This window comes from Wolffia australiana, chromosome 18 (genome assembly GCF_029677425.1).
Source record: "Wolffia australiana isolate 7733 chromosome 18, ASM2967742v1".
Lineage (NCBI taxonomy): Eukaryota > Viridiplantae > Streptophyta > Magnoliopsida > Alismatales > Araceae > Wolffia > Wolffia australiana.
In genome coordinates, this window is record NC_135852.1 from 10,453,905 (window position 1) to 10,481,131 (window position 27,227).

Genomic DNA, 27,227 nt, shown 5'->3' on the forward strand with positions numbered 1-27,227 from the left:
CAAGTACATTTGACTAGTTAAACCTTTTTCTCAATTCAAGTACATTTGACTAGTTAAACCTTTTTCTCAATTCAAGTACATTTGACTTGTTACAATGATACATCATGGTTATGATAAGGCATATAAAATCATTTAACTTTAGGTATCTTCCAGCCTATGGCAATGGAACAAGCTCACAAGTCCATTTTAAATTTGAGCATCCATTTAAAGGTCCATGAACTGTTACTTTTATGGTTTGTTAATCCAGCTTCCTTAAAATTTTATAGTACTCCGGTGAACGCTTATCATGGAGGAAGATCACCTAGATGTAGACCTTTCCAAAGCATCAAACCATGATAAAAACTCCTCTTGTAACAAAACTTACAAGCTTTTTCATATACATCACTCTCTACAGCCCCATTCCGTCGCGTGCTGCCACAACACCCAAACTGTCACCTGCAGCATGCGGGTGAATGTAATTTTCTTCTTATTCAATACTTTTCCAAAAATATCCAACAAATAAATAAAAATATTATGAATCTAGTTTATTTTACTAAAAATAAAACAAGTTTTTTTTATATGTGTGTCCCCTAGCACTCCCACATGTGCCCAACGAGTGTCCACCTGCCTACATGCACATTAAACCGTTGTGTGCATTTTCATTACATTCATATCTACACATTTGTGTGCTATCCACACACATGTGCTGCTCATTGCATGCCCATCTATGACTGCCTGAGAGCACAATTCCAAGACCCTACATGTGCCATTAGCACTCATTGGCATGCGCTTGCAATCGCCTATGTCCTAGCTTAGATGATGATATGACTATATAAATGATGTGAGGAAGATTTTATATTTTTGTGTATGTGAATTATTTTATAATTAACCGCATTTCTTAGAAGAGAACATAACTTTATGTTAGACAAATAGTCAAACTACCATTACAGGGAGTAATTTGGGTAATATCCGGACACAACCTTATCATTTAAAATGTAAACATACTACAAAAAAAGTTAAATGCATATATTGGAAGGGATGAAAGAAGAGATGTAAGATATTTCACTTTTATAGTGACTTGCCTTGTTCCCTGATCTAATATTTTGGGGAATACTCCATTCTCCTGAAAGCCAGAAATCCTAATCAAAAGGCACAATTTAGGTCTTCTATCTAGAGGATCACTCCAAAGAGATCACACCACACCTTACAATGTTACGAAAATTTTCTAATCCAGATATACTATCAAGATCAATGAATATCATTCAGTTCCCTATCTTAAAGTTCTTGATGTTGATATTATACACACCAATAGAATATCTTATGTGAAGTCAAAATTTAATGTAATATTTTCCTCCAAACAGGTATCTGTGTCGTTCAGTGAAGAGAGTGTCAATCTTATTCATGTAAATCAAACTTTTGAAGCAGTGGCACAGAGAAAAACATTAAAAAAAAAAATTAGCCCCCATTAATTTATTTCTTAAAGGATCTTTAACATTAAACATGTAAAAATCCGAATTTTGGGGGATTCTCAGTTTGCAAGGGTTCATGTAGCAGAGCCGGAGGTGTGTAGATCGAAGAAGCAAATTCTGAATCCGCGAGAGTCTGAGAAAGATCGCCTGCAATCGAAGATGCCGGCAACAGCGACCGCCATTGGAGTGCTTCTCGGGCTCGGCACCCAGATATACTCCAATGCACTTCGGAAACTTCCCCTGATGAGGCGTGAGTAATCCTTCCTTACCCATCATCCATTTCCCTTTTTCTAGGGCTCCAATTACCAAATCCTGTATCTTTTCCTTTGGGCCTTGAATCCTGTTTCGGGATCAGCGATTGTAACTTTGTTGATCGAGGAACGAAAATCCCTAATTCCAATTTCTATGGGAATTTCGTTTCTGTTTGAAATCTTGTCTTTTTCTTGATTGTAGCAATTCGATCTCTGCAAGTTTTTTTCTGAAGTTTAGTGCGTCACAGATCCATGGGAGCATGTGCTGGGAATGGGGCTGGGCGCTGTCTTCGTCAATCAGCTTGTTTCCTGGAACGAAAAGCTCCACGAAGACCTCGCCAAGATGATTGAGAAGTCCAAGGCCGCCAACGAACGCAGATACCTTGGTACATTCTTCTTGCCGATGTGAATTTTTTCAATCAAAATTTTGATGAATGAGTAGAATTTGCGTATTAATCGGGTGCATTTCCGTTTGATTATTTTCCAAATTATGTTTTTAACAATTTGAAATCGTCTGGGACTTTCGTTCACTTTGAGAGTTTATCTTGTGTCGCATTATGAATGTTATTAAGGGAATAACACCTTCCGTGAGATTGCAATTTTCGATCAAATGGTGGTCTTCTTAAACTAAGAAATTGAAGCTGAAAGATGTTAATCTTTCGGAAATCAATCAAAACTTTTCTTGCTCTTGACAATCCATTTCTGACCGTAGAGAATTTTCCTGGTGCCAAGTAATACATGAGCATATCCGCTATTGATGGATGGCTTTATGACGTCTTTTTAACACGATTCATCCATTTGTTAGTCGAAGTGGTAGGTCTATCAAAGATTACACAATACGGACATACAATTTATTAATAAACGACCAACTCTAATTGGCTATTTTCATTCAAAATTTGTAACAACAATGTTTTGCATTGATACCAAGTAGCCCACTCTCAGTGTAGTGTTTAATTCATGTTTTTCTCCCCATAACGCAATATCAATTAGAATTTGCTAAGCCAATTAACAATCATTTGTATAAGAGGCAAGCCTCGTTTGCAATCATTGGTTTTGATGGTTATCTGATCGATTAGTCGTCCTGGCTCAACCTTACGATCTTGAACTCTTGTTCGAAGATCAAATCTTCTGAGTTGGTTGATCAAACCAGCTTAGTCGACAATGAGTCTCCAGAGTACACTCAGTGAAGACGACAAAAAAAAAACAGGTTGAATATTGATCAAACGTGATCTTCAGATCTCGATCAATCCCTACTCGACCCTGACTTAGTTGACTTGGCCAAAGTGGCAATCGACTTAGTTGGATCGATCAGTCTTCCTGACTCGACCTTCGAATCTCAATCAAAGTCGCACCCGACCTGACTTGTTCAAAGATCAGATCGGATGAGTTGGTTGATTAAACCAGCCAGAGTTGTTGTCTTCGACAACGATGAGTTCACTCAGCCTAGACAAACATTAGAAAAACCGAATGAATTTCCGAAGGATTGATCAAACATTCCTGGCTCGATCTTCGGGTCTAGATCAAGATCAAGCCAAACCCAACTTCATCGAAGATCGGATGTTGCTTCGTCGAATCAGTTGTGTAGACCAGGTGTCTACTAAGTTGACCTGGCCTCCTGATCTCGATCAAGATTGCGCAAAACCATACTCGATCTTCCAATTTAGATCAAGATTATGAGTCTTCCTGCGCCGACTGGGCCAAGATGACTGATAAAAAACAGATTAAATCTCCTTCGGATTTCCTGTTCTTGTGTATTTTCTAAATTTTCTCCCACACTGTTCTTGTATTTTTGCAGAGAGCGGGGACGAATGAAGGCTGAGAGGGGTTGACTTCCCGTGGGTTGACTTTCTGCCTCGTTAATCCGAATAAGTTCTAGCGACTATTTCCCTATCGCGCTATTCTATCTGTGGGTTGACTTTGACTTTAATGATTTTTTTCATCCGCGTTGACCTTCTGACATGATTTCTCCGTCGGGGGTGGCATTTTTCTCTTTTATTTTCTAAATTTCTGCTCGGGCCTTTGGAAATTAAAGACCGGGCCCACGGGGTACGCGTCAAACTCAGGGCCCTCGAAAGATTCCTCGCAGCACGTGCGCGAAGGCAACGGCAGAAAGACACCGGCACTCGGCACGTGCGGGATATCCCCCCCTCTTCCCAAAGCCATTCTCTCTCTAGCGCCGCTGTACTTTCGGGAACTCTCTCCCTAGAACAGTATAAAAGCCTCGCTCGCCCTTGGTTTCTTCTTTCCTCTTCTCTTTCTTTCTTTCTCTCTTCGGGGCAGATCAGCGCCATGTATTTCCCTAGGGAACCGCCGGGGGAGGTGGAGATCATGGCGGCGGCGGCGGCAGCGGCGGCGGTGTCGTCGTCTTCGCCGGCGGCGGCGGCGGCGGCGGCGGCGGCGGCGCGGGCGAAGCCGAGGTCAAGGCTGCCGGTTCCGAACTTGAGGGCGTGGGCGAGCCAGCGGCTCGTGAAGTGCGCGGACGGTCCGGATTTCCCCAAGCAATCGCGGCGGCGCGCCGCCGGGAACGGCGACGGCGGCAAGAGCCATAGCCAGGAGGTCGCGGCGGAGGTAGAATCGGCGGACGACGAAGGAGACGAGCCGTACCTCGCCTCTAGGCTAGATCCTAACCCTAGCACGTCCGCCGCCGAGGATCTGCCTTGGAATCTGCGTACGCGGCGATCGGCCCCCGCATTCAACGCCAGATCGCCGCCGCCGCCGCAGACCGCCGCCGTTGACCGGCGGCGACGGCGGAGATTCTCCGTGACGCTCGCCAAGGAGGAGATCGACGAGGATCTGTACGCCTTCACCGGCCGGCTTCCCGCGCGGCGGCCGAAGAAACGGCCGCGATCCGTGCAGAAGCAGATCGAGGTCGATCCGACGGTCCGCGATGCCCTAATTCCGACCGCGCCTTGTTTCTCTTGGTTAATTCTCCTTCTCTGCACTTGCGCAGACGCTGTTCCCGGGGCTTTGTTTGTCGGAGGTGACGCCGGAGATGTACCTCGTCGCCGATCCCGTTCTTGAACAGCAGAGATCTTCGAAAGGTACGTGAAAGTTGTTGGAATTTCATGCGAAATCGCCGGAAAATTACTCGAAATTGAATTGCCGACGGTCGTCTTCTTCCCATCATGCGCCATGAGAGCTGATGTGAATTTATATACGTGTCACCGCTCTTCGAGGGAGATGGCGGTAAGCTCACCGGCGGAGATGGCGAGTCTAGAAGAAGAGGGTTGTGGGGGGGGGGGGGGGTTAGCCGTTGGGGAGGAGGATGGGGGAATTTGGACCGTCGGATTCGTGGGGCTGGGAAGGGCAGTGCTTGGTTTTTTTTTGATTGATAACGTTCTTCGGTCGGGCCAAACAATTTATAGAGAATATATATATATCTCTCTCTCTATCTGCCTGGAGATGGGGTCCAGTAGCTCGCTCTGTACCTCGTAGGATCCACAAATAGAATACAACCCCCTCTCTCTCTCTTCCTCTTTCTTTGTTTTATCTTTCTCTCTCTTTCGTATCTCTCCTCCTACCTCTCTCTTGCTCTCTCTCTCTTTCTATATCTACCTCTCCTACTCTCTCTTCCTCTCTCTCCTTGTATATCTGCCTCTCTTACTCTCTCTTCCTCTTTCTCTTTCTATATCTCTTTTACTCTCTCTTTCTATATTTCTCTTTCTCTCCCTCCATTCCTATATTTCTCTTTCTCTCCCTCCATTCCTATATTTCTCTCTCTCTTCCTATATCTCTCTCTTACTGTCTCTCACTCTCGTCGTACTTTATCTCTCTCTCTTCCTATATCTCTTCGTATATGTCCCGCTCTTCCCCTCTCTCTTCGTATATACCTCGCTCTTCCTCTCTCTTCGTATATCTCTCGCTCTTACTCTGTCTCTTACCTGTTCTCTCTTCGTATATCCCTCGCTCTTACTCTCTCTCTTCGTATATCTCTCGCTCTTACCCTGTCTCTTACCTTCTCTCTCGTCCAATATCTCTCTCTCTTACCTTCTCTCTCTTCCAATATCTCTCTCTCTTACCTTCTCGTTCTTCCTATATCTCTAGCTCTTACTCACTCTCTTACCTTCTCTCTATTCCTATATATCTAGCTCTTACACTCTCTCTCCTTCTATTTCTCTGTCTTACTCTCTCTCTCTTTCAATATCTTCCTTTTACCCTCTCTTTCCATGTCTCTATCTTCGTTTCTCCTTCTACGTCTCTCTCTTCCTCTCTCTCTTTCTACATCTCTCTTTCCACGTCTCTCTCTTCCTCTCTCTCTTTCTTCACATCTCTCCTTCCACGTCTCTCTCTTCCTCTTTCCCTTTCTACGTCTCTCTCTTCCTCACTCTCTTTCTTCACATCTCTCCTTCCACGTCTCTCTCTTTCTTCACATCTCTCCTTCCACGTCTCTCTCTTCCTCTTTCCCTTTCTACGTCTCTCTTTCCACGTCTCTCTCTTCCTCTTTCCCTTTCTACGTCTCTCTCTTTCCACGTCTCTCTCTTCCTCTCTCTCTTTCTCTCTCTTTCTATTTCTCTCTTACTCTCTCTTTCTACATCTCTCTATTTTTACTTATCGCTTCCTCTGTCTTACTCTCTCTTTCTACATCTCTCTCGTTCTCGAGGATGTCTCAGCATCTCTCTCTCTCTCTTATTCTCTTTCTATCTCTCTAGATATATCTCTCTATCTGGGTGGGCAGACTTGACGTGCCCTCAAAAGAGGCAGACCTGGAAAATTATAAAAAAATCAGATGTAGAAGGGGAGGCAAGACGTGAAGGTCCCCCCCCCCCCATCTTTGAATAACAACAGCGGTTTTGCCTATAGAACGGTACATCTTAGAACCCAACTGAGCAGTATTTTTAGCTCTTCCTCCCTCTGTTCAATCTTTCCACTTTAGGAATAATTGATTAGATTGCTAACATAGAATGTGCATAAACTTAAATTTTATGCTTATGATAAATTAACGCAGGATGTGATTATATCGGGTGGTTACTGCTTTGTCAAGTGACCGCGTTAAATCATCTTTGAAAATAAAAAGAATGTACATAAGCCTTAAATTCTGATTTGTTTTTGTGCATGGACATTTTTTGCATGAACCAGATGGTGGCGAATGTGTAGTTTTGCCATCATCTACATTTTCTGGCCGTACTTTTATTGAAGAAAAACCTGGAAAATAATAATTAAATAATTTTGTCCCTATGTGCATTTTTTTATAGCTTTTGATATCATTATATTATTGTAAAACAGAGGTCAATGAAAATGATGTATCACTTATTTAATCATTATTTTAAATTTTACTATTGAAAGAATCGTTTCCTGAAAAAAATGTAAGATGGATTCACACAAAGGATGGTTGCATCTACGATAGGACGCGTCATTGCTTTTTTTATCAAATAATTTTTTTTTATTATGAAAGAGATTTCTTACTGGTTATGTCACTCTCAACTCCCTCATGAAAAACATTAACATTTTTTGGATTAGTTGTACTTCATTAATTTTTTTAATTGAAAAATATTAATTTAACGCCTGGGATGTGATTGAATCCATTAATTTTATGGGTTCTAAGATAGGATGCGTCATCACTTTTTTATCAAATACTTTTTTTTATATTATGAAAAAGATTTCTAACTAGTTATCTCGCGCTGAATTCCCTCATGAAAAACATGAATATTTTTTGGATTAGTCGTACTTCATTAATTTTTTAATTGAAAATAATAATTTAACGCTTGGGATGTTATTGAAACCATTAATTTTGTGGAAATGTCTGATTCTATAATCTGTAAACACATTAATCCAAAATCCTATGGTCCATCACAACATCACAAAGGCACAAATTTGAGACATCCTAGATTGTGAACCACACTGACTAAGCAATTGGATGATTCGATTGTAAGAAAAAAATGCATAGAAATCAAGATTGTTAAAATTTTTAATGGATATCACACCTTTAAGTCTATGAAATTTTGAACTAAACAACTATAATTTTATTGAAAAAGCCATGTTAAAAATTAAATAATAAAGGCCATAATTCATGGACATCTATTAAATCAAAGGCATGTGTAATTGAACAAATAATACTTTACCACACATGTTTGTTGTGTTGCAAAAATATTTTTCTCAAGGCCACAAATCCATATGTATTACAAATACTTAAGTGTACTTTTTTTAAAAAGCAATCTATTCTTATTCATCTATATCATAAACTATTTACAATCAAAATTTAATTTCAAATCATTGAACTTAGTTAAAAATGTTTTCCTTCATCACAAAGCCATAGCTGTTGTTTATCCAACGATAATCATGTTTATTATATTAGATTAAAACAACAGTATAACAAGATTTTCTATCAAATATATATATATATATATATATATATATATATATTTGATAATCATTTCATCAAATCAATTTAAAAAAGCTAAAGTTATTTTATTAATGACCTTTGAATTCCATGAAGCTGATAAACGAGAAACTTGCACAATTTTAAAGGTTTTAATCTCTATAAACCTTGGAAAAATCTTTAAGAATATGATTGTGGTTACCTTGTAATATGAAAATGGTTAATCAATAAATTTTGAAATTTTGATATTTCAATGAAAAGCCTTATTTGGTACCCACCGAAAAATAGTGAGCGTAGAGTCCATTTCTAAAGCTTACCCATTAATCGAAAATACTTAGTGTTAGAGGATCTTGCTTTTGAGTCCAAAGAAAAAGCTATCAAAGATTTAATCCATAAGGGTATTGTGGAATCCATAAGTCATATGTAAGTTTTCATATTTAAAGATAGACATATATAGATGGATCCAAATATTGGAATTTATTTAGAATTACTTTAGGAATTCTTATATATGGTACAAGAAAAAAAACCGTGCTGTTGAACAAAGATGTCTCTCTCGCAAGAAAAACAATTATAGTGAACCTAGAAATACCTTCACAAGTTCTTGTTAATGAGCTGTCGGGAAATTTTACTTTACAATTTTAGGTAAATAATAAGGCTTAGCGTGTAGAGTTTATAAGCCAGCTACTACTGGGTAATATTTTAATTTTTTTCATGCATAGGTAATATCTCCCCAAAATGCTCAACTAGTATGTCATAGTTATTTTTAATGCCCTTTTATTATTCACTGGAGTTAGTGAGGCAGCCCATGTTTTTATAGCTACATATTATTCTTTTTAAAAAACAAATAGTATTCATGATGGAATTATTTTCCTTGAGAGCCAATCACACACTCTACATTTAGTTCAAATTCACTAAAACAGTTCGTATTCCTTATTTTCATGTGTGACATAACTAAGGATTTCCACAATAATGACCATAATATAATGACATTATCTACAACTGGGAATGTATAAATCATATACTAAGCATTCTTATTCATAGGATATTAGAGAGGACCTCAGAATATCTACATAGAATAACATCAGCTACTCGTGCTTATTTAATGGGCATGGTTGATCTTGAAACCAATTTTTTGGAAATAGAAAGAAGTGATATTAGGCTCTTGCTGGAGAAAGAATTTCTACAAAATTGATCTATACGAATCCATAAATGGTATTGTACCTAACTATCACCATCTCGATTCATGTCACAACTGTATAAGTATTATTCACACCTTAGAAACAAAATTAATTTTATGGATGACCAGTTGTATTTTGACTATGAACTATGATTCTGATGGAGCGCGCCCAAGCGTCATCGATAACACGTTAGCGGAGCCGTCTTCATCGACATCAGCATCACCGTCGGTCCATGTCCAGGCTGACCGGCGCGCCAAAGCGTCCGTGAAGACGCCCGGGTTTAAATACCCTGGGTAGAGCACGTCCGCGCTCGTATCAGTGTGTTTTCGTCTTTGTCCGTATTTGTTTTATTTTCACGTCATTTCATTCCCTATGTCCTTTATTTGTGTTTTAAAAGGGGGGTCTCTTATTGGACTCCCCTTGTAAGGGGCCCATCATGGCCCTATATAAGGCCACGATGGTCCCATGTTGAATCTTAGATCTGGAAGTTGTATTTTGCAGTAATTGTCGTTTCAGATCTCACCCAAGAAATGAAGAAGAGGAAGGAGAGGAAGAAGGGCAAGAGAAGTAGCAGGAGAAACACCGACAACAATTTACCGTCGACCACTCTTGGTTGGAGGGTTATCGAAGGCATCTCATAGTCGACTGCATGGTTTGCCGTTGAATCTCCGTTGATCGGTAAAATCCGCCCGCATGGTGTGGCCTTCTCACATCCCATCAACTATCGTCGGTCAACACAAGGTGTCTATTGCCAAGCCAAAGGTGATTGCCCTCTTCCACGCCCGATAGCACAGCGGTCACTCGTGCATGTGGATCCACCATCGAACAGTCATGTGGAAGAGAATTCTTGGACTCTATCTGCTGGCATTAATCCCATAGTAGCATGTCTTGCACTACTACTGTGACATCGCTAGAGGACATTATGTCAGCTCGCTCCACTCTATGCCATTGGATCGTTGCTGAAGTCGCTGAGGTTGTTACTGGGAACTTGCGCCTGAATCCCACCTGCTTACTCCACTAGCCTTTGACTCGTTTCGCCGCCAGACTACTCCTCCTCGTCCTTGTATCCGATTCTTACACTCTGCTCCAACGTCATGTCACGGCTGCCCGTTGAACTACTACGTGCCTCTACCAGTACTCCTCCGCATCCCTGGATGACGACGACGAATGCCGCCACCGACAAGGTACACCATTCCCCCTTGCTCGCCAGCTTAATTATGTCTTTCAGTATATTTTTGGTTGCACTACACCGCGCTCTGGTTAGATTAGGTGAGAGAACCACTTCAAGGAAACTACAAATTGAGTGTCTTCCTAAGTACAGGTCGAGCCTGTCCGTTACGTGCGAGCCCAACGGACTTGTTCCGTTCGGCGCCATAGTTGCCATCGTCACCCCGACAAGGGTCAGAAGGTCACCGCCATCGTCATCGGTAGCCCGCCTCAGAGCTCGTAACTTGGTTTGTACCCCACTCGTCGGCCCTGCACGTACATTTCACGTAGGACATATGCATCATGTAGTTACATTCACATACTACTTTTACCCATCGGACGACGCCATCGATGACGTTCGACATCAGATTCCTAGTCAAGGGAGTCTAAAAGAAGAGTGCTAAGTCAATTACAAGTCCAAAAAGGTGGTTGTATGGTCAATATGGAATCATGTGGTCCTATAATGAGATGATACAAAGTATAGAAATAATATGCAATTACTTCCTTGGCCCAGGTGGTCAAAATATTATAAAAGGACATCATAGGTCATTATAGGAGAGCCGAGTGGATGACAAATTGTACAAAAATAGGAACTCATGAATGCTAAGTTCTATTTATGGTAACCTTATCCAATTACCTTCTAGTGCACATGGTGTTTCTTAGTGCATAATGTGTCAACACCGCTACATAACAATTAGGTTAAATCAATGATAATCAATGCATTCATGAGTTTATATAATTTCTGTCTTGTAAAGAGGTTTTGGGATGTTGCGCCATTAAATGGATGCTTACTTAGGCCTGAAAGTTCACACACATATGGTTTTGAGACAATAACGTACATATGAACTAATGGATTTTTTTATTAAAAAAGAAAACACTATTAAGGGACCTATGATGGTATCATAGAGGGTCTTTTCTCCAAAGCCTTTAAATCACACTTCCATGTTTTATTTTAGTCCCTTGAAATAAATATAATTTATTATCATTATTATTATTATTATTATCATCTTGTGATATTTATCATGAAGTCCCTGAATACATGCACCGACTTAGTGAATTATGATGTGATCATAATACATTGATCAATAGTCTATAAGTATTTAGTCAAAATTTCTAATTTGATAGATACTCAAGATGGACACTGAAATATCCAGATAGAGTATAACTCTATGATCCTACTTATATGGTAAGTATGGCTGATCTTATGTCCATAAGTGTAGAGACTTTTTAGAGAAAGAGCTCATTGAAATGATTTGTATGAATCGCTTAATAATATCATACCTAAATGTCAGTTAGGTTGATTCATATCACGGTTGTATGAGTAGTCCATTAACTTGAGACACCAAGAACATCTCGTGTGTGGAAGGTTATGCTTTGACAAAGACATAAACATCTATAATTGTAGGATTATAACATATCTTAGATTAGATATAACAAGGAGTACATGAAGGCGATTGATTGGTCGAAATGGGATCATCTCCCCTCGATATAAGAGGATATTGACTCGAGAAAGAGGATGCTTTAAATCCCTGTCCAGTTCAGTGAGGATATTGGAGATTTTTTTCTTCAATGATCCCCATTACACACTAGTGCTAAACAAATAACGGACTGTGTTTTGACCTCGAACCATAACATAAGTCATTTTTTTGGTCTTGCATAGACGAAGGATTATACAAATACAGTAACAAATGGCAGTACATGTTTGATGATTGTGCTAAAATACTGCTTTGTATCTTCAAGAGGACCAGGTGTAATTTGTTACTGTAGTTGGATATTGGAGAATTTTTTCTCCAACGATCCCTATTTTACAATAGTACTAACAAATAACAGACTAGGTTTTGACCACAAACCATAGCATAAGTCATTTTTTGGTCTTGCACAGACGAAGGATTATACAAATATAGTAACGAATGAAAGTACATGTTTGATAATAGTGTTAAAATACTGCTTTTGTATCTTCAAGAGGATAATTTGCAAATGGGGGCTAATGGCCCACTGAGAGTGAGCCAAATGAGCTTAGAATTAGGCTACATGGAGTTGTATTTGCGCTATTGACTTGTATCGGATTAAGTCAATGCTGTTAGTAGTATTATGCAATATCTATGAGTTTGGTTCAGCCACCATCAGAATATGATCCAAGATTCACACTGCAAAGGAAAGAAAAATTAAACATAGCCTTTAAATTAAAACATAAATGACCAATGGTCTTATCACCTGGGTTGGAGAGCATAACAAGTAGCGTTATTGTTATATCCATTATTGTATGAAGGTCTAACTTGTTGACCTTGTCTATTGCCGGGTGTGTGACGGTTTTGCTGTTGAACTACCATCACGTCTTGTTCAGTTTGAGCATCACATTCATCATGCTCTTGGTTGGTATTGGCCATGTGTGAGAGTGGTACCTCTTGACTACCTTGCTCCCCCGGTTTTTGAGGGATGCTAGGTGGAGTTAATCTTTACGCCAATGCCTTTTGGGAGTCTACTAATTTATCTATTTTTTCCATAATCATGTATGTCTGGACAAGTTTTGCATCTATGATGCCTCCTCTTCTAGGGGTAATCGCCTTATTAGGTTAGGCGAGTGCAGCATGATGCCCATTATTTTCTGTTACTAACTCTATGAGCTCCAAGGCTTCATCATCATACTTGCTCATAAATGCTCCTCCACTTTCAGCATCCAACATCAGTCTGTTGTGATGGTCCAATCCTTCATAGAATAGTTGTACAATATCGTGTTTTGGCACACCATGGTGAGGGCAAGTTCTGGTGTACTGCCTCCATCGTTCCCATGCCTCATTGAATGGCTCTCCCACTTCTTGATAAAAATCTCTAATAGTATTTTGGATCATCTTTGTTTTCCCAATAGGGTAGAATTTTTTCAAGAAGGCTTGCTCTATCTCCTCCCAAGAGTTCAACTCCATGGACAGATTCCTAAACCACTCTTTTGCTCTATTTCTCAAGGTGACTATCTCTGAGGGAACATGTTGGTAATTTTTCATCTCACATAACCTTGAGTGGTCTTCTATCAATTTGTAGGGGTCTTCTGTAGTTGATAACATGAAAATAAGAGCTGATAAACTGTTAATTTCATCATATTTTTGGGCTTTTAATGCATAAAAACATTAATTTTTAACGCATGTTATCATGATTTTAAGTTAAAATAATAAATTCCTTAAATTTCAAGTTAAATAATACTTCAATCAATATTTAGGTCAATTTTTATATTTTAAATTTTTTTAAATGTTTTTTAAATGAATTTTAAATGATTAATTGATCTATTTATATAAATAAAAAGAAAAGAAATAAATAAAAAAAACTTTAGAAAATAATAATATCATTTTTTAGGTATTAATACATATTTTTTTGGATTTATTTTAGCTGTTTTTCCATCTAAAAACATTTTTTTAATGAAACTGGCCCTTATTGGGCAGCGAGATGCGTCGAGGAGAGCGCGGACGAATCACAAGCCGCACTCAGCCTTCAGTGCGTGACACGCACGCACGTGCATCGTGCATGTCGTGCATCACGTGCGGCATGGGGCACATGGCACGCGCTGTTATGTGGACGAATCAGGTGTCACTTAACCCGATCCCGTGCAGCGCTATGTGAATGAATCAGAAACCAGATCAGATTATAACCGTCTTCAACATTTCATGTGTTTCACACACATGCCCGACCATGTGCACAATGCACAGCCGTCCATTACGCCACACTGACCAACCGCATTGCTCCGTATGACTTGCGTACAATGTGCAAAGCAGAGAAATCGTAACGGAATCGGAAGAACAAGTTCTTTTGATTTCGCGGCAATAAAAGGGGGAAAATGAAATTTTGACCCCCATTCTTGATTTTTAAGCTCGAGGATTGATCGCCTAGCCTCCTCGAAGACTCAAGATTCAACCAGGAAGGTTTTGGAGCTCGATTTGGGGAAGAAGTGTGCAGATCCGTCGCCGCAATTTTCAGAAATTTTAAGTCAGATTAGTGGAAAATCTTCGGTGTTCGTTGCTCAAAGTTTGCCCAGATCAATTCTCTGGCATTCCTGGCACATGTAGGTTTATTCTGAATGCATTTTACAATTAAGTTTACATTCAATTTTTCTCAATTTCGCAATCCCGTTCACGTTTGTTGTTTTTCCAATTCCAATTTTAATCATCTTAATTCGTAAATTTTAGTTCGTTTTCAAATCAATTATCATTGATTAATTATCAATTTCCTATTTTGAATCATATTTTTCCCTTAAATCATCAAATTCAATCTTGTACTTCTTAAAATTAGGGAATCGTGAATCGTATTCACGATTTGCTATTTTAGGACATTTTTACAATTTTCAACTAATTAGGATAAAATAAAAATATAATAAAAATACTCTTAACATTCTAAAATCCGTGAGAACAAAATAAAATAAAATGCAAAACATTAGAAAATGTTACCTTAGGGTTTCTAGTCCATAAGAAATTTGGATCAACCCTTATAAAAATATTGGTAATAACAATTGGGATCAATTTTCTTCTCTAAATAATTTCTAATTGACTAAAAAAATAAAAAAATTATTCAAGCTGAATTAAGTATTTGGGTTAAATAAAAAAGTAAAGAATTCTTAATGAGAACTGTGGATCTAGATTTTTGTCACACTCACATCCTAAAAATCTAAGATCCATTGGATACTTAAACAATCTAGTAGGGGATTAGTTAGTAATTCTTATCAAGAATTGCTAACTAATCATAAAATTGGTTAAAATCTAAAAAAAATCATAGCTGTTAAAACCTAGAGTGCTAATCCCTAATTTGAGGAAAACTGAATTTCCCTATCGCCTCCCCAGGGTTCAACCCCTTACTTAAACACTGAGGGATAAAATAAATATTATTGCTTAAGTTCGGAAAACCCTAAAATAACGACATATAAATACATAATTTTGAACTTATCAGTATTCTTCCCCAAGAAGACAGGTAATAGGCTAACAGTATGAAAGTCTATCCTAAAATTTATCCCTTCACCAATCCGTGCATGCACTATGGTGATGGGCCTATACTGAAGAGGGGTCGAATGATCTCTCAACATCAACCTCTCATTCCCTTGCTCGCATGCAGCCATGATGAGTCTATCTGACGTCGATGAACTTGAGTTGTGGGATGAAACCTCCTCTTCATCTGAAGGTAAATCAAACGGTTCTGCTAATGCATTATGTAACCATCTACGTCCGTTCATAAGCCGCCTAAGTAGTGGATATACTTGCACCAAGTAGTCGAGTAATGTTTAACCTTGATGAAGTTACCTTCTAATAGAAGTCTAACCTTAAAATTCCAGGGGAGAAACACCTAGATTTGCTAAGGTTTTGATGAGGAGGTTAACTCCTTATCGTTTCAATCACAACCACAATCATTGAAATTTATAAAATCAGCATATAAATTTTGAATTGAAATAAAAGGCTGAAGAATGTACCTGAATTTTTATGTCTGAAACAATAGTTAGTGATATGAAAGTAAAAGTAATAAAAATTCAGAATAAGTGGAAAAATAAAATTTGTCACTTATTTGATTTTTGTTTTCCTTCTGCACTAAAAAGTTAGGGCAACTATCTCATCTGGACAAAAATAATACTTAAAAGTAAATAAGGATAGGTGAATGATTTACCTCTGCTCAATCCCGTTCCTTCCCTTAATTTTACTTCCTAGCTTTTGTCTCCCTATTCAAGTTAGTTTGCCAAATATAATAGAATAAAGACAATAACAAGCTAATCTCAAGGAATACTAAGCAAGTGCAAGTAATTTCAAGCAACAGCAAGTAAGTGTAAAGTCTTTTTATGAAAAACGTAATAATTCAGAAAATCAAATCAATAGGAAAAAAACTTTACACTTGCTATTTCTTGAATATACTTGCAATGGTGCCAATTTGATGGAGGCAAATTGCGTAGTTATTTTTAAATATCATTGTAAATTTAATTTCCCTAAATATATAAACTTCCTCAAATGTATAGTTAGAGTAAGGTCGTCTCCACAGGGACTCGCCTTTAGAGGAATTTCGAATAATTGAGTTGTTAGTTAATAAGCTATAATAATAATACTAAAGATAGTAACTATAAGAAGAAATAAGTAGTAGTAAGCAGATAGGTCAGTATAGAGAGATATTAAGAAGGAATAAGTGGTAGTAATAGTAATTAAGAAGTATTTATAGTAATATAAACTCACCTATGGTTATAGAATACCCTTTATGTAGGTTTAATATTTATTATAGAATAGGTATTTTTATATGCTTTTATATGATTTATATATATATATATATATATTATGTATTTTATAGTAAGAAATCGGGTAAGAATGGGTTATTTTTGTCGAACACCTTTAAGGTGTTAGACCAAATGCCCCAGAGGGGGTCGAAATAAGAGAGTTATATTGTTTATTTAGTTTTCATAAGCTTTTATGTATTTTATATTAGTTTTATAGAATAAAATCGGCTTAGAAGAGGCAGTTCTGTTGAATGCCTCTTGGGTGCTCGACAGAATGCCCAATAGAAATCGGGGTAGGATAGATTTATATTTTTAGAAATTTTTATAAAGTCAATAGTAACTAACTTATATAAATCGAGAAATATTCATTGAACACATAGGGTGTTCGATGGAATGTCCAAACCAAATCGCAGTGATAAAACTCAAAGAAAACTCGATCAATCTCAGTTCCTGAAAAAAATCATGCATTCATCTCCTCCGCTTGGGAGCAAACACAAGCTGCTCAGACTTTTCTTCGGTGCTGTCCGAAGCTCCAAGAACGCTTGGAGGGGTGTCACGCCCCTCCTTCCTGCTCTCGACGCCACCGGAAGGGATCCCCACCACCGTGAGGCTTATGGTCGAAAGCTACTTGAATTGAGGGCCTTCTGGCCCCCTTTAATGGCTTGAGAGGGACTTCCCAGGCCATCCAATAGAGGGGGATGGCCTTGAGGGTCCTCCCAGGCTATTGGATCACCCCACTGTCCCCACTCGCCGGCCGAATATGGCCTCCAGCGATGGCATCGACAAGGACGACAATTGGGGAGGGGGGCCAGCGAAGAGGACAATATTGCCCCCCCACCATTCGATCTGCTCCTGAAATCAATCAACGCCTGTGATTAAAACGCAGCCGTGAACCCAACTTAATTTGGTGTAACCTCGCCGCCACGTCAGCACGCTGCATCAGCCACCTCATCAGCTGCCACATCACTAGGCTCTCCTCTGATTCGTCAGCCAAGGGGTCCCGCGTTTTGAGTCAGCCGTCACGGAAAATCAGAGGACCTGAAAAAGAAAGAAAAACAAATTAAATAGGACGTGATTTACCTCACCGTCTAATCATCTTTAAGAAGATTGAACGGACAAGATCATTTTAGTAAACTTAATGTAGCCCATAAAGACATGGGCTTCTGGCCAAGTTGGCTCGAAGCCCGGTCTCAATTTATTTGCTGCTTTCTTAAGATCACGGCCCATGGAGCCGCAATCGCTTGGTTACTCGGTGGCTCAACCCTTTGCAAGAGTAAGAGAGATAGTGGGATTCTAAATCCCATCGAAAAATGTAGAAATATGCAGAGCTAAATAGATTTTGGCATGTATTCTCTATCAAATTAAAATGACATACCTCTCCTATGTACCGCAACTTGATTCTTTTGTGGGCCTGACTGGGCCTCTATGAGATCTCTTTATGTGGCTGGTTGGGCTTGCCTACTGGGCGCCGCCTCTTGCTAGTTGTGGACAGGCTTGAGTGCCCTACGCGCACCTGCCTGTGGCTGACTTGGGCTTGGGCGTTGATGTGCCTGGTGGGCTCCTAGTTGGCCCTGGCCCAACAAAAAACCTCTTTTTTTCTTTAATTTTCTTTTCTTTCTTTATCGCTCTCTCTCTCTCTTTCATTTTCTTCTCTACAATATTGACTTCACCACTGCAATAGCCTAAATAACACACTAAATAGAACAATAGAAAATTAACAATGTCTTATATATATTTTTACTAAGAAATTCTTGAGTATGTAGAACATGCATAAAATGACATTAAAATGCATTTTTATCACTTGCGCTATTTAGCGGATGAAATGCAAAATTCTTGTAAAATTGAAGATAATACACATGAAATGATCCCAAAATGACTTTAAAATTTGTATGATTGCCATTTTGGGTCTATCAGAAATCAATGACCGATCCACATTCTGGTCGACATCATTCTTCTCGACTGCGCCCTCGATTCCATCTATTATGAGCTTGTGAAGACACTTTAAAATTGAAGTCTTGACAGTTCCTTGGTGAAGATGTCAGCACATATTTCAGCTGATTGGATACAGTGTAGATTCCGTCCAGGTCAAATGATTCTAGCTGTCATGCAAGTTATTTCCTCTTAAAAAGATGAACATTTCTGTAGTTGACCTGTGATCTACTAATGAACTTGCAAAATATGTGTCAGCATATATATTTAAATAAAAAACATCATTTGTATTGAAAATAACACATATCCTATAGTTTCTTTTAGGTATCTCATAATTCTGAAACCAGCTTCCATATAAATAATAATAGGTCAATGCACGAATTCACTTAAAGTAATATCATCATATGATATATATGTCCTAACATGAGACAAATAAATAAATTTTAAAATGAATCAATTATATACTGTCTGGTTAGATGATTCAAAAATATATATATACTGTCTGGTTAGTCACCTCAACATCTTCTCCCATTTTAAGTTTGTGATTGAAATCAATTAATGTATCAATAGGTTGGTAATCTAGGGAACATGTTTCTCTCAGCAAGTAAAGTGTATCATTCTGTTGTGATAAAAATAAATTAGAAGAGAGATCATAAAATTATATACCAATAAAGTACTTCAAACTGCCTAAGTACTACACATCAAATTCCTGAGACAATCAATAACCTAAGATTTTAATCTCGTCCTTCTCATCGCCAGTCACAATTTTTTCACCTGCATTAATTAATATGATGATAACTTTTATCACACTATTGAATTCTTAAAATAGTGTGCGATCACAATTTCTCTTTTCTTAATGAATCGTTTCATTTTTTATATATTTTCAAACCAAGATTTTAGTAATTGTTCCTAACCTTTGATCATCTTCTGCAATTTACATTTATCACTAGATTATTTATCATAACCAGGGGCATATATATATAGATTTCCTATTGTAGTTCTCCAGATAAAAAATGTTATTCGCATAATATTGATCCAAGGTCCAATGTAAATTAGATGCCATAAATATAATTACCTTCACAGTATTGATCTTTGCTATTGTACCAAATAATAATCTTGATGATAAACTTGTGTATATTGGATAGCAAGTAATTGTGTTATAAATCTTTCAACCACTTGATTTGACTTAAACTTGGAAGTAAATACCCATTTACATCATTCAGTTTTCTTTCCTTTCATTCATTGAACTATTACCAATGCACTTTTTCTCTTCAATGCCTCTAATTCACTACACCTCGCTTGTTTCCACCTTTGATCTTTTTTGGTTTCCCCATAATTCTGACACAACGTCTCTAAACGTTTGCCTCTCTTTGTTTTGCAGTATCATGTGCAAAACTCCTTGTATCTTTTTTTGCCACTTTACGGTTCTGTAACGCGTTATCTTTCCCAGCGCTATGAATCTTATTTTTTTTTCCCTATATGCAGTTTTCAACGGGTATCTCTATGTTTTGTCATTTCTTTTGTGAAACTACTATGCGTTGTTTTTCTTTATTTCATAATCTTGACACAATTTCTCTATAATTCTGCCTCCTTTTGTTTTGGAAGTATCACTTTCCCTCCTTTTACTTCATTTGGTTTTACATGCTCCATGTATGCTTATTCAGATACCATCTGGTTTGTAAAACTCATTGTATCTTTTTCTGCCATTTTGCTCTTCGGTTACACATTTTTCAGAGGCCATCAGAATTAAGATTTTTCAGCTTTTTACAGTTTTTTCAAGGTATCACTATATTTTGGTCTGTTTTTTGGTGAATCTCTTGCCATCTGTCATTTCGCTCATTTCCAAATTCATCTCTAAACTTTTGACTCTTTTTTTTAATTTGAAGTATATATTTCCCTTCTTTTTGCTTTATATGGGTTCACAAACTCCAATTAAGGCCGTATAGCTACCATCCTGTTTGCAAAACTCACTGTATATGTTTATGCCACTTTAAGGTTCTGTGACTTGTTATAATTCCCAAACGCTATGAATCTAATTTTTTTCCCTTTATGCATGCATCGTTCTGTACCAAAAGGGTATCTCTATGTTTTGGCATGTTCTTTTGCGAAACTCTCGCTATGCATCGTTTTACTTTATTTCATAATCCTTACACAGTATCTCTATAATTCTACCCCTTTTGTTTTGGAAGTATAAGTTTCCCTCCTTTTACTTCTTTTGGGTTTACACACTCTATTTATGCTTATTCAGATGCGATCTGGTTTGCAAAACTCATTGTATCATTTTTTTTACAAAACCCAAATTGGTGAAGAATGTGTACCATCTTTGGTGTCACATCTCTTCTTTAGTTTTAATTAGATATTCTCCTTGGGGGCGTGATAAACCATCAATTAGAGTTAAATTTTTATTTATATGCTTTGATTTTTGCAACAAAAGTTTTAATACTTTTCTTGTTAAGCACAAAGTGAGTGTAAAACCGACATCGAATAGTTACTGCATACTGAATTTTTAGTTTAATATTGTTTCAATACCTTAAAAGTGATTTTATATTTTTTGTATTTTCTATATTTTTATGAAATAATTTTTTATCAAAAAAAGATATAACTCCTTATGTTAGGTCCAAAGTTGTATGCCACTAATGTGGTGCCGATAGATTCACTACTTTAGCAAACTAGTAAAAAAATAAGATAAATACATATTTAAGGTTTAATAAAATTGAAAATATTTATATGATCTTTCAGAATTTTTTGGGAATTTCTGGTGCAGAAAATTAATTAGAACCATAAATTTAGCTCAATCCCCCCCATTAAAGGCTGCGGTTGTGCAGACGCATGAATAATGGGGGCAGTCATTTGGGGGACACCACGAGCAAGCCAGTGATCGATGATGGTATGAAAGATGTTGAAAATTTGGAAATTGGAGGAACTTTTGAGTGTGGTTTGATGCATTGGATATTTAACGTAGCAACGAAGACAACACAAATATATTATGAACTAGAAGGAATATGTAAAAGTTCTTTGTCACACTTGTTTGGGCTCGCACTAACTCATCCTACTTATCCAGATAAAATATAATTATCTGTTTAATGGACAAATTATAATTATCCTGATAGAATAGCACTAACTGATCCTACTTATGCGATAAGTATAGTTGATCATGTGGCTATTAGTGTGGCGACACTAAGGATAGATAGTGGGTGCTCTTTGGAGAAAGAGTTCACAAAATGGATCCGTATGAATTCCTAAATTGTATGATAACTAAATATCAATTAGATTGATTTATGTCATGGTTCTACAAGTAATCCATTGACCTGAGACACCAAGGACAATCCATTGACATGAATGGACGACTATATTTTGACTACGACTTACGAGCCTCTAATCATGGGATTCAAACATGTCATAGCTAGAGTGTAGTAAGAAGCTCACACAGGTGATTGAGTGGTCAAGACGAGATCATCCGCCCTCAGTATAATGGGAGATGGACTCAAGGAAGATGATGTAGAAAATCCCCTTGGCTAGGGTAGTGAGGATACTGGAGACGGGTTCTCCAGTGATCCATGTTAAGCATAAGTACTGATCGAATGATAAATTGGGGTTTGATGATCAACCATACCCTAAGTCATTCGAGTGTCTCTTGCGAGTGAGATATTATACATATATGGTAAGCCATGAAGGTGAAGGTTCCATGAGAGAGTTCAAACACTACTCGGTATCTTCTATAGCACAAGGTGTAACTTGGCACCCACGGGCTGGAAACTTAATGTATGGATCGGGTTAAATTGATCCTTAGTTAATTAATCTATATATTAATATATTAATAAATAAGTTTGGTTAATATTTACTATTGGACCACTAAATTTATTAACAAGAGTGATACATGGGCCTAAAGGGTCAGCATTCGTGAATATATTTTACTTTATGGGGTTTTTGATAAAACTTAAGTAATATAAGTAGGGGAAGGGACACACATTTTAAGCACCTAGTCTAGCCAGAATTGGAAGCCCTCCCTTCCCTACTCTGATCTCTTCTCCAGTCAACCAAGCAGAGTGTCTTCATGGTGAGAAGATCTTTAGGATATCCAAGGAGGGTTAAAGAAGAATAAGTGGAGATCCAAGAGCAACATGGTTGCATGAATACTTCTAGAGGTCGAGCACATGAACAGCTTCAAAATGATCTCAAAGTGAGCAAGTCAAGGGTGGAATAAGTTCCCCATAAGTTACTTATGATGTATTCATTAAAAGATTGATATTGAATCGATGAATGCCTTTGCATTCATGGAAACCATGTTTTCCATGATTGAACCAAGGCATATAATCCAACACAATATATTCCTTAGTTGATGGATTTTGGGTTGGTGGCTTATGATGATCTAATTCCTTCTAGATAGTAATTAGCTCGCAAACATATTCCTAAATAGAACTCTATCGTTGCTTAATTGTGTAGTAAGATGAGACTAATTAATAATCATTTGGAATCTTTCTAGTAATCTACTTTCCATGAAGCCTGACAAGAGGAATTATATTTCAGTATTTTCCCAACTCCAAGAACTAACAATTCAAAGAGTTAGTAGGAGGGATTCATTGATGATCCGGCAAAAAATATGCAAGATTATCAACACTAAGACAATTCTTTATAAGGTGATCCATAAAATTATGCTGACAATTGACTCTGAATATAACTGGTCCATTGAATCATATTTTTTCCATTAAACAGTTCCTTTTTTGGAATCTTAGAGAATTTATTAATCGATTTCTGATCATACCTCATACCTTTAATAGTTTTTAGATTCTGACCTCCTTGAGGTGCTTGGGTAGATAGATTTGCAACCTCAGGTTGTGACAGTTTCTGGTTACAACTACTCTCTCCAGTCAGTTCTTCCACACAACAAGAATTTATGCAGAAACAGGACTATCATTCATATTTATATACTATCTAAATCAAGAACTCATGCAGATAGAGAATAAAAGCAAATAAATCTGAACAAGCATTACTCTGATATCATGTCAATAAATCCAAATGGTGTTTATATCATAACATTTTTGTAAGTCTTCTGAAAATAGAGATTCAAGAAATTACCTTGACTCTATACAAAGGATGGAGGAAGAGATTCAAGAAAGGATACAAGGGGTTTGTTCATTCATAAGATCCCCAACAAAACCCTGAAACATATTTAGATACTGTTTCTTGAACCCCAAAAAAAGGGAAAGCATTATAGTTTTATAAACTATGAACATACCCTATTTTCTAAAAAGGAACCTTAATCTCCAAGGCCAGACAGCTCAGTGGCTTATCTCCCTTGTTCTCCACATTCTTCTTCTATACATAAAAAAATAATTAATTCAATAAATGAACTAGCAAACACATATGAACACTCAGTTGATATTATCGAGCTGTGATAAGTTGACTAGATCAATCAAGTTAAAAATATTATCAAGGCCATGCAAAAATGTAGGTGACAGTTTCTAGCGTAGGTGTTTGGGGTTCTAGAAATTTTGTTTGAAGATGCATGGGTGGCAATAGTGAATGATGGAACCATGTGGTAGAGTCTGTGGAGATACCAATTTCTACATGTGCTTTTTTGAGAAGCCGTTTGTTGTGCTACAAAATCAGGACCTTGAACATCCATTGGAATTATAAACTTGAAAAAAGGGGAAAATATTAGGAAATATATTACATCATGAGATATCACACAGACTTCTTAACCAATTGGCCCTTACGTAACTTGACATTTTCCTCCTAAATTCAAGTTTTACCTTTTAAAAATATCTGCACTCAATCTTGGAATTCAATAATAGACTTCACAAGTCTTTGAAAGTGAAATACCTCTTTTCCAACATAAAAAGAGAGCACAGTTGGGGGATGGAAATTATAAATGAGATAACGCTGCTAAAATACAAGCCTTAAATGGAAATTATAGCTATCACATATGATCAATTATAATTTCAGGCCAGTTTGACTGGATTTCTAGCCTTAGATAAATATATATATATATATATCTGTTAATCGTCTATATCCATAAAATAACCTGTAGATCCCAATTGTTGCATCCACAAAATATGTTGGATTTGGGCCTTCAATCCTCCCTTTTGTGCTTTGGACCTCTTATTCTGGTCAATATGAGAAGGCAACCACTTAACTTTAATTGAATCAATTGGGTTTAGTCTCAAAACCTAACTAAATCTGTAGAACAAAAAAAAATTAAGAATTCAAGAATTACTTGAATTCAATTCTATATTTTACAAATATGTAATGTGTAATGTGTTTCCTCTTTGTAAAGTTCATGACTACATAGGGAACAAAACACATGACATCATGGATGAACTTGATGTGATGAGTCATTGTCGCATCAGATATCTGCCTGTACTTCTTGATTGATACTGCTAGAACTCAGTAAGAATATTCTCATCATTCTGGTCCCGCTCAGAAGAATATCAATCAAGGTGAAGGGAAAAGAATCAAAAGGCATAATGAGAAGCTCACATGGGTGTATCTCACTTAGGACTACGATTTATTTAATAATTGTTAAAATCTCTACAGAAAATCCTTGCACTTAAAGTTTATCCCTTGACGTCAAATGAACATTATGTGTGTGACCATTTCAGTTCATTTATGACTCTGTTTAATAATTCCCTGAAGACATTAATCATATATCGATTAACATGATTAAACACTTATATCTTAAATATTGATGAATCAATCATGTTTTGCTTTAACAAATTGGATACCTGGAGTTGCCAGTGCATAAGGTTCCAAGCTACATCACCTTTGTTAATGGGTACAAAATAGTCTAACACTCCTTTCATGGAGCCTGTCCTTCCTTAGTAACAATGTTTTATAATACACTATCTGCGCACACTCTTGAAATGACATAGGGCATGGTAAATTATCAAATCATATTATCTCATCCTAGTTAAGAAATATGTGTTGAGAAGTAATACGCAAACTTATTTTCTGATATTTCTAATACATTGGCCAATGACTTTATTCTATCTTTCTTAAACCATTGTATACTATACCAGAGATAAGAATCTTAACTTAACCACACAAATACCTTTTTCAGCTAAATATTTTTGGAATACCATGTTTAAGGAGTCATTGATATTATTCAAAACACAATAGTACACTTATAAAATAGTGGGATCAATATATATGGTTGACATCTAGGAATAATACCATGCACGGATTCATATAAATCAATTAGCACCCACTATCTCTCCTTAGTCTCTCTACGCATATGGTTAAATGACAACCATCCTCATCATACGAGCCAGACTATATATTATTACTCTATCCAAATTATTTAATGTTCTTCTTGAATATCATATGATTAGAAATATTTTGGATATGACTTTATTGATATCTTCTGATCTCATCATAATTCACTAATAACTACACATATTCTTGGAGTGCATTAAATACATACCAATAATATAACAATTACTAATAATATAATAAATGAATCTAAACAATACAAGGATGTGAAATTGGGTCACATGCCTTATAGTTCCAATATGACATTCTAGTTGAAGGCCATGTTACTGGCAAGCCCTCAAGAACCTGAACAAATATTTTTAATACATTCTTTTTTGGATATTGAATTTATTCACATGTAAATTGATGCAACCTTTCTCAATCATTTATATAGTTAAAGGGTTGGCTTTCTGTCAAATTTTGAAACATAGCATGAATGATGGCGAGTCAGCCATAATCCCAAATAACATGATAACTATCAGAGTAATTTCATGTACCTTATGCATTTATTTTCATTGAAATTATCAAAATACATGTTATTAAAGCTTAAGATGATTTATTTCACTTTTGGAATGAATTTCCAATTTTCCCTTATTTTATGGTATTTTAGAATAATTTTTTGATATTATTTTCATGAATAAAATAATTTAACAGGTCATAAAATATTTATTTAACTTTATTTAAATATTTTAAGGCATTTATTTTTTAATATGATATTATTAATTTTATGGATTTGTTAGTATTTTTTTGGATTTTTCTGAAGTTAAATTCATAATGAAAATACTTTTACAGGTCAGAAAACATAATTTTGGATTTTTTAAAATCTTTTTAATGTATTAAATGAGTTTTTCTACTTCTTGAGGTTCATGGCACACTTGCAAACCAGCATGCAAATTGGAGGGGAGAGAAAATTGGATGGCTTAGATGGCTCCAAATTGAAACTATGATATCTACAAATCCAAAAGGAGTTTTGGGGTGAAATTTTGAGGGTATTTTGACATTTCCCCCCTCTATTCATTTTCTATCTTGGATCTAGAAATAGAATCTCTTATCATTGTAAAAAACGATATCCTTGGATTTTGTTCCTAATTATGATTCATACAGTGTTTTCCTCATTCAAAATGTAGTTTGGGTCCATTCCTATACTCTAGGAGAAACAGATTGAGGAGTTCTGGTCAAATCAAGACACATGAAAAAAAAATTTCACTCGGCCTGTTGGGCATGTGATTACAATGTCAGTGTAACCTTTGTCTTTTTCAAACTCAAATCTTTGTCCTTTTTCCTAGGTTATCATCACTGTAAGCCCAACTTTCTAATCTTATACTCACCGCCGTCAACTCTACCACTGGTCAGTGCATATCTGCCTCATCTTTGTTGTACAAGCGATGTTAAAATCATTGTTACTCACCCCTGCTCCGCCACTAT

The 27,227-nt window shown here is 37.0% G+C and overlaps 2 protein-coding genes and 1 non-coding gene across 3 annotated transcripts; all 3 read left to right on the forward strand.

Annotated features, from left to right (window-relative positions):
• The first annotated feature begins 1,483 nt into the window (after positions 1-1,483).
• Positions 1,484-3,656, forward strand: LOC144715022 (excitatory amino acid transporter). Its single transcript, XM_078589864.1, has 3 exons — positions 1,484-1,698; positions 1,948-2,085; positions 3,495-3,656. Exons 1-3 carry the CDS (start codon positions 1,608-1,610, stop codon positions 3,509-3,511), a joined length of 246 nt encoding a protein of 81 aa, XP_078445990.1. The 5' UTR covers positions 1,484-1,607; the 3' UTR covers positions 3,512-3,656.
• Positions 3,657-3,794: 138 nt separating this feature from the next.
• LOC144715021 (uncharacterized) lies at positions 3,795-6,756 on the forward strand. The gene is made up of 2 exons (XM_078589863.1): positions 3,795-4,567; positions 4,650-6,756. Exons 1-2 carry the CDS (start codon positions 3,989-3,991, stop codon positions 4,746-4,748), a joined length of 678 nt encoding a protein of 225 aa, XP_078445989.1. The 5' UTR covers positions 3,795-3,988; the 3' UTR covers positions 4,749-6,756.
• A 6,385-nt stretch (positions 6,757-13,141) lies between these two features.
• LOC144715381 (small nucleolar RNA R71) lies at positions 13,142-13,248 on the forward strand. The gene has a single exon (XR_013584608.1). It is a non-coding gene; the product is annotated as a small nucleolar RNA R71 (small nucleolar RNA).
• Positions 13,249-27,227: the final 13,979 nt, after the last annotated feature.

Coding starts and splice junctions, on each gene's coding strand:
- LOC144715022 (XM_078589864.1), top strand. CDS start 1,608: ATGCCGGCAACAGCGACCGCCATTGGAGTGCTTCTCGGGCTCGGCACC. Junction 1,699..1,947: donor GAAACTTCCCCTGATGAGGC/GTGAGTAATCCT, acceptor AGTGCGTCACAG/ATCCATGGGAGCATGTGCTG.
- LOC144715021 (XM_078589863.1), top strand. CDS start 3,989: ATGTATTTCCCTAGGGAACCGCCGGGGGAGGTGGAGATCATGGCGGCG. Junction 4,568..4,649: donor CCGTGCAGAAGCAGATCGAG/GTCGATCCGACG, acceptor GCACTTGCGCAG/ACGCTGTTCCCGGGGCTTTG.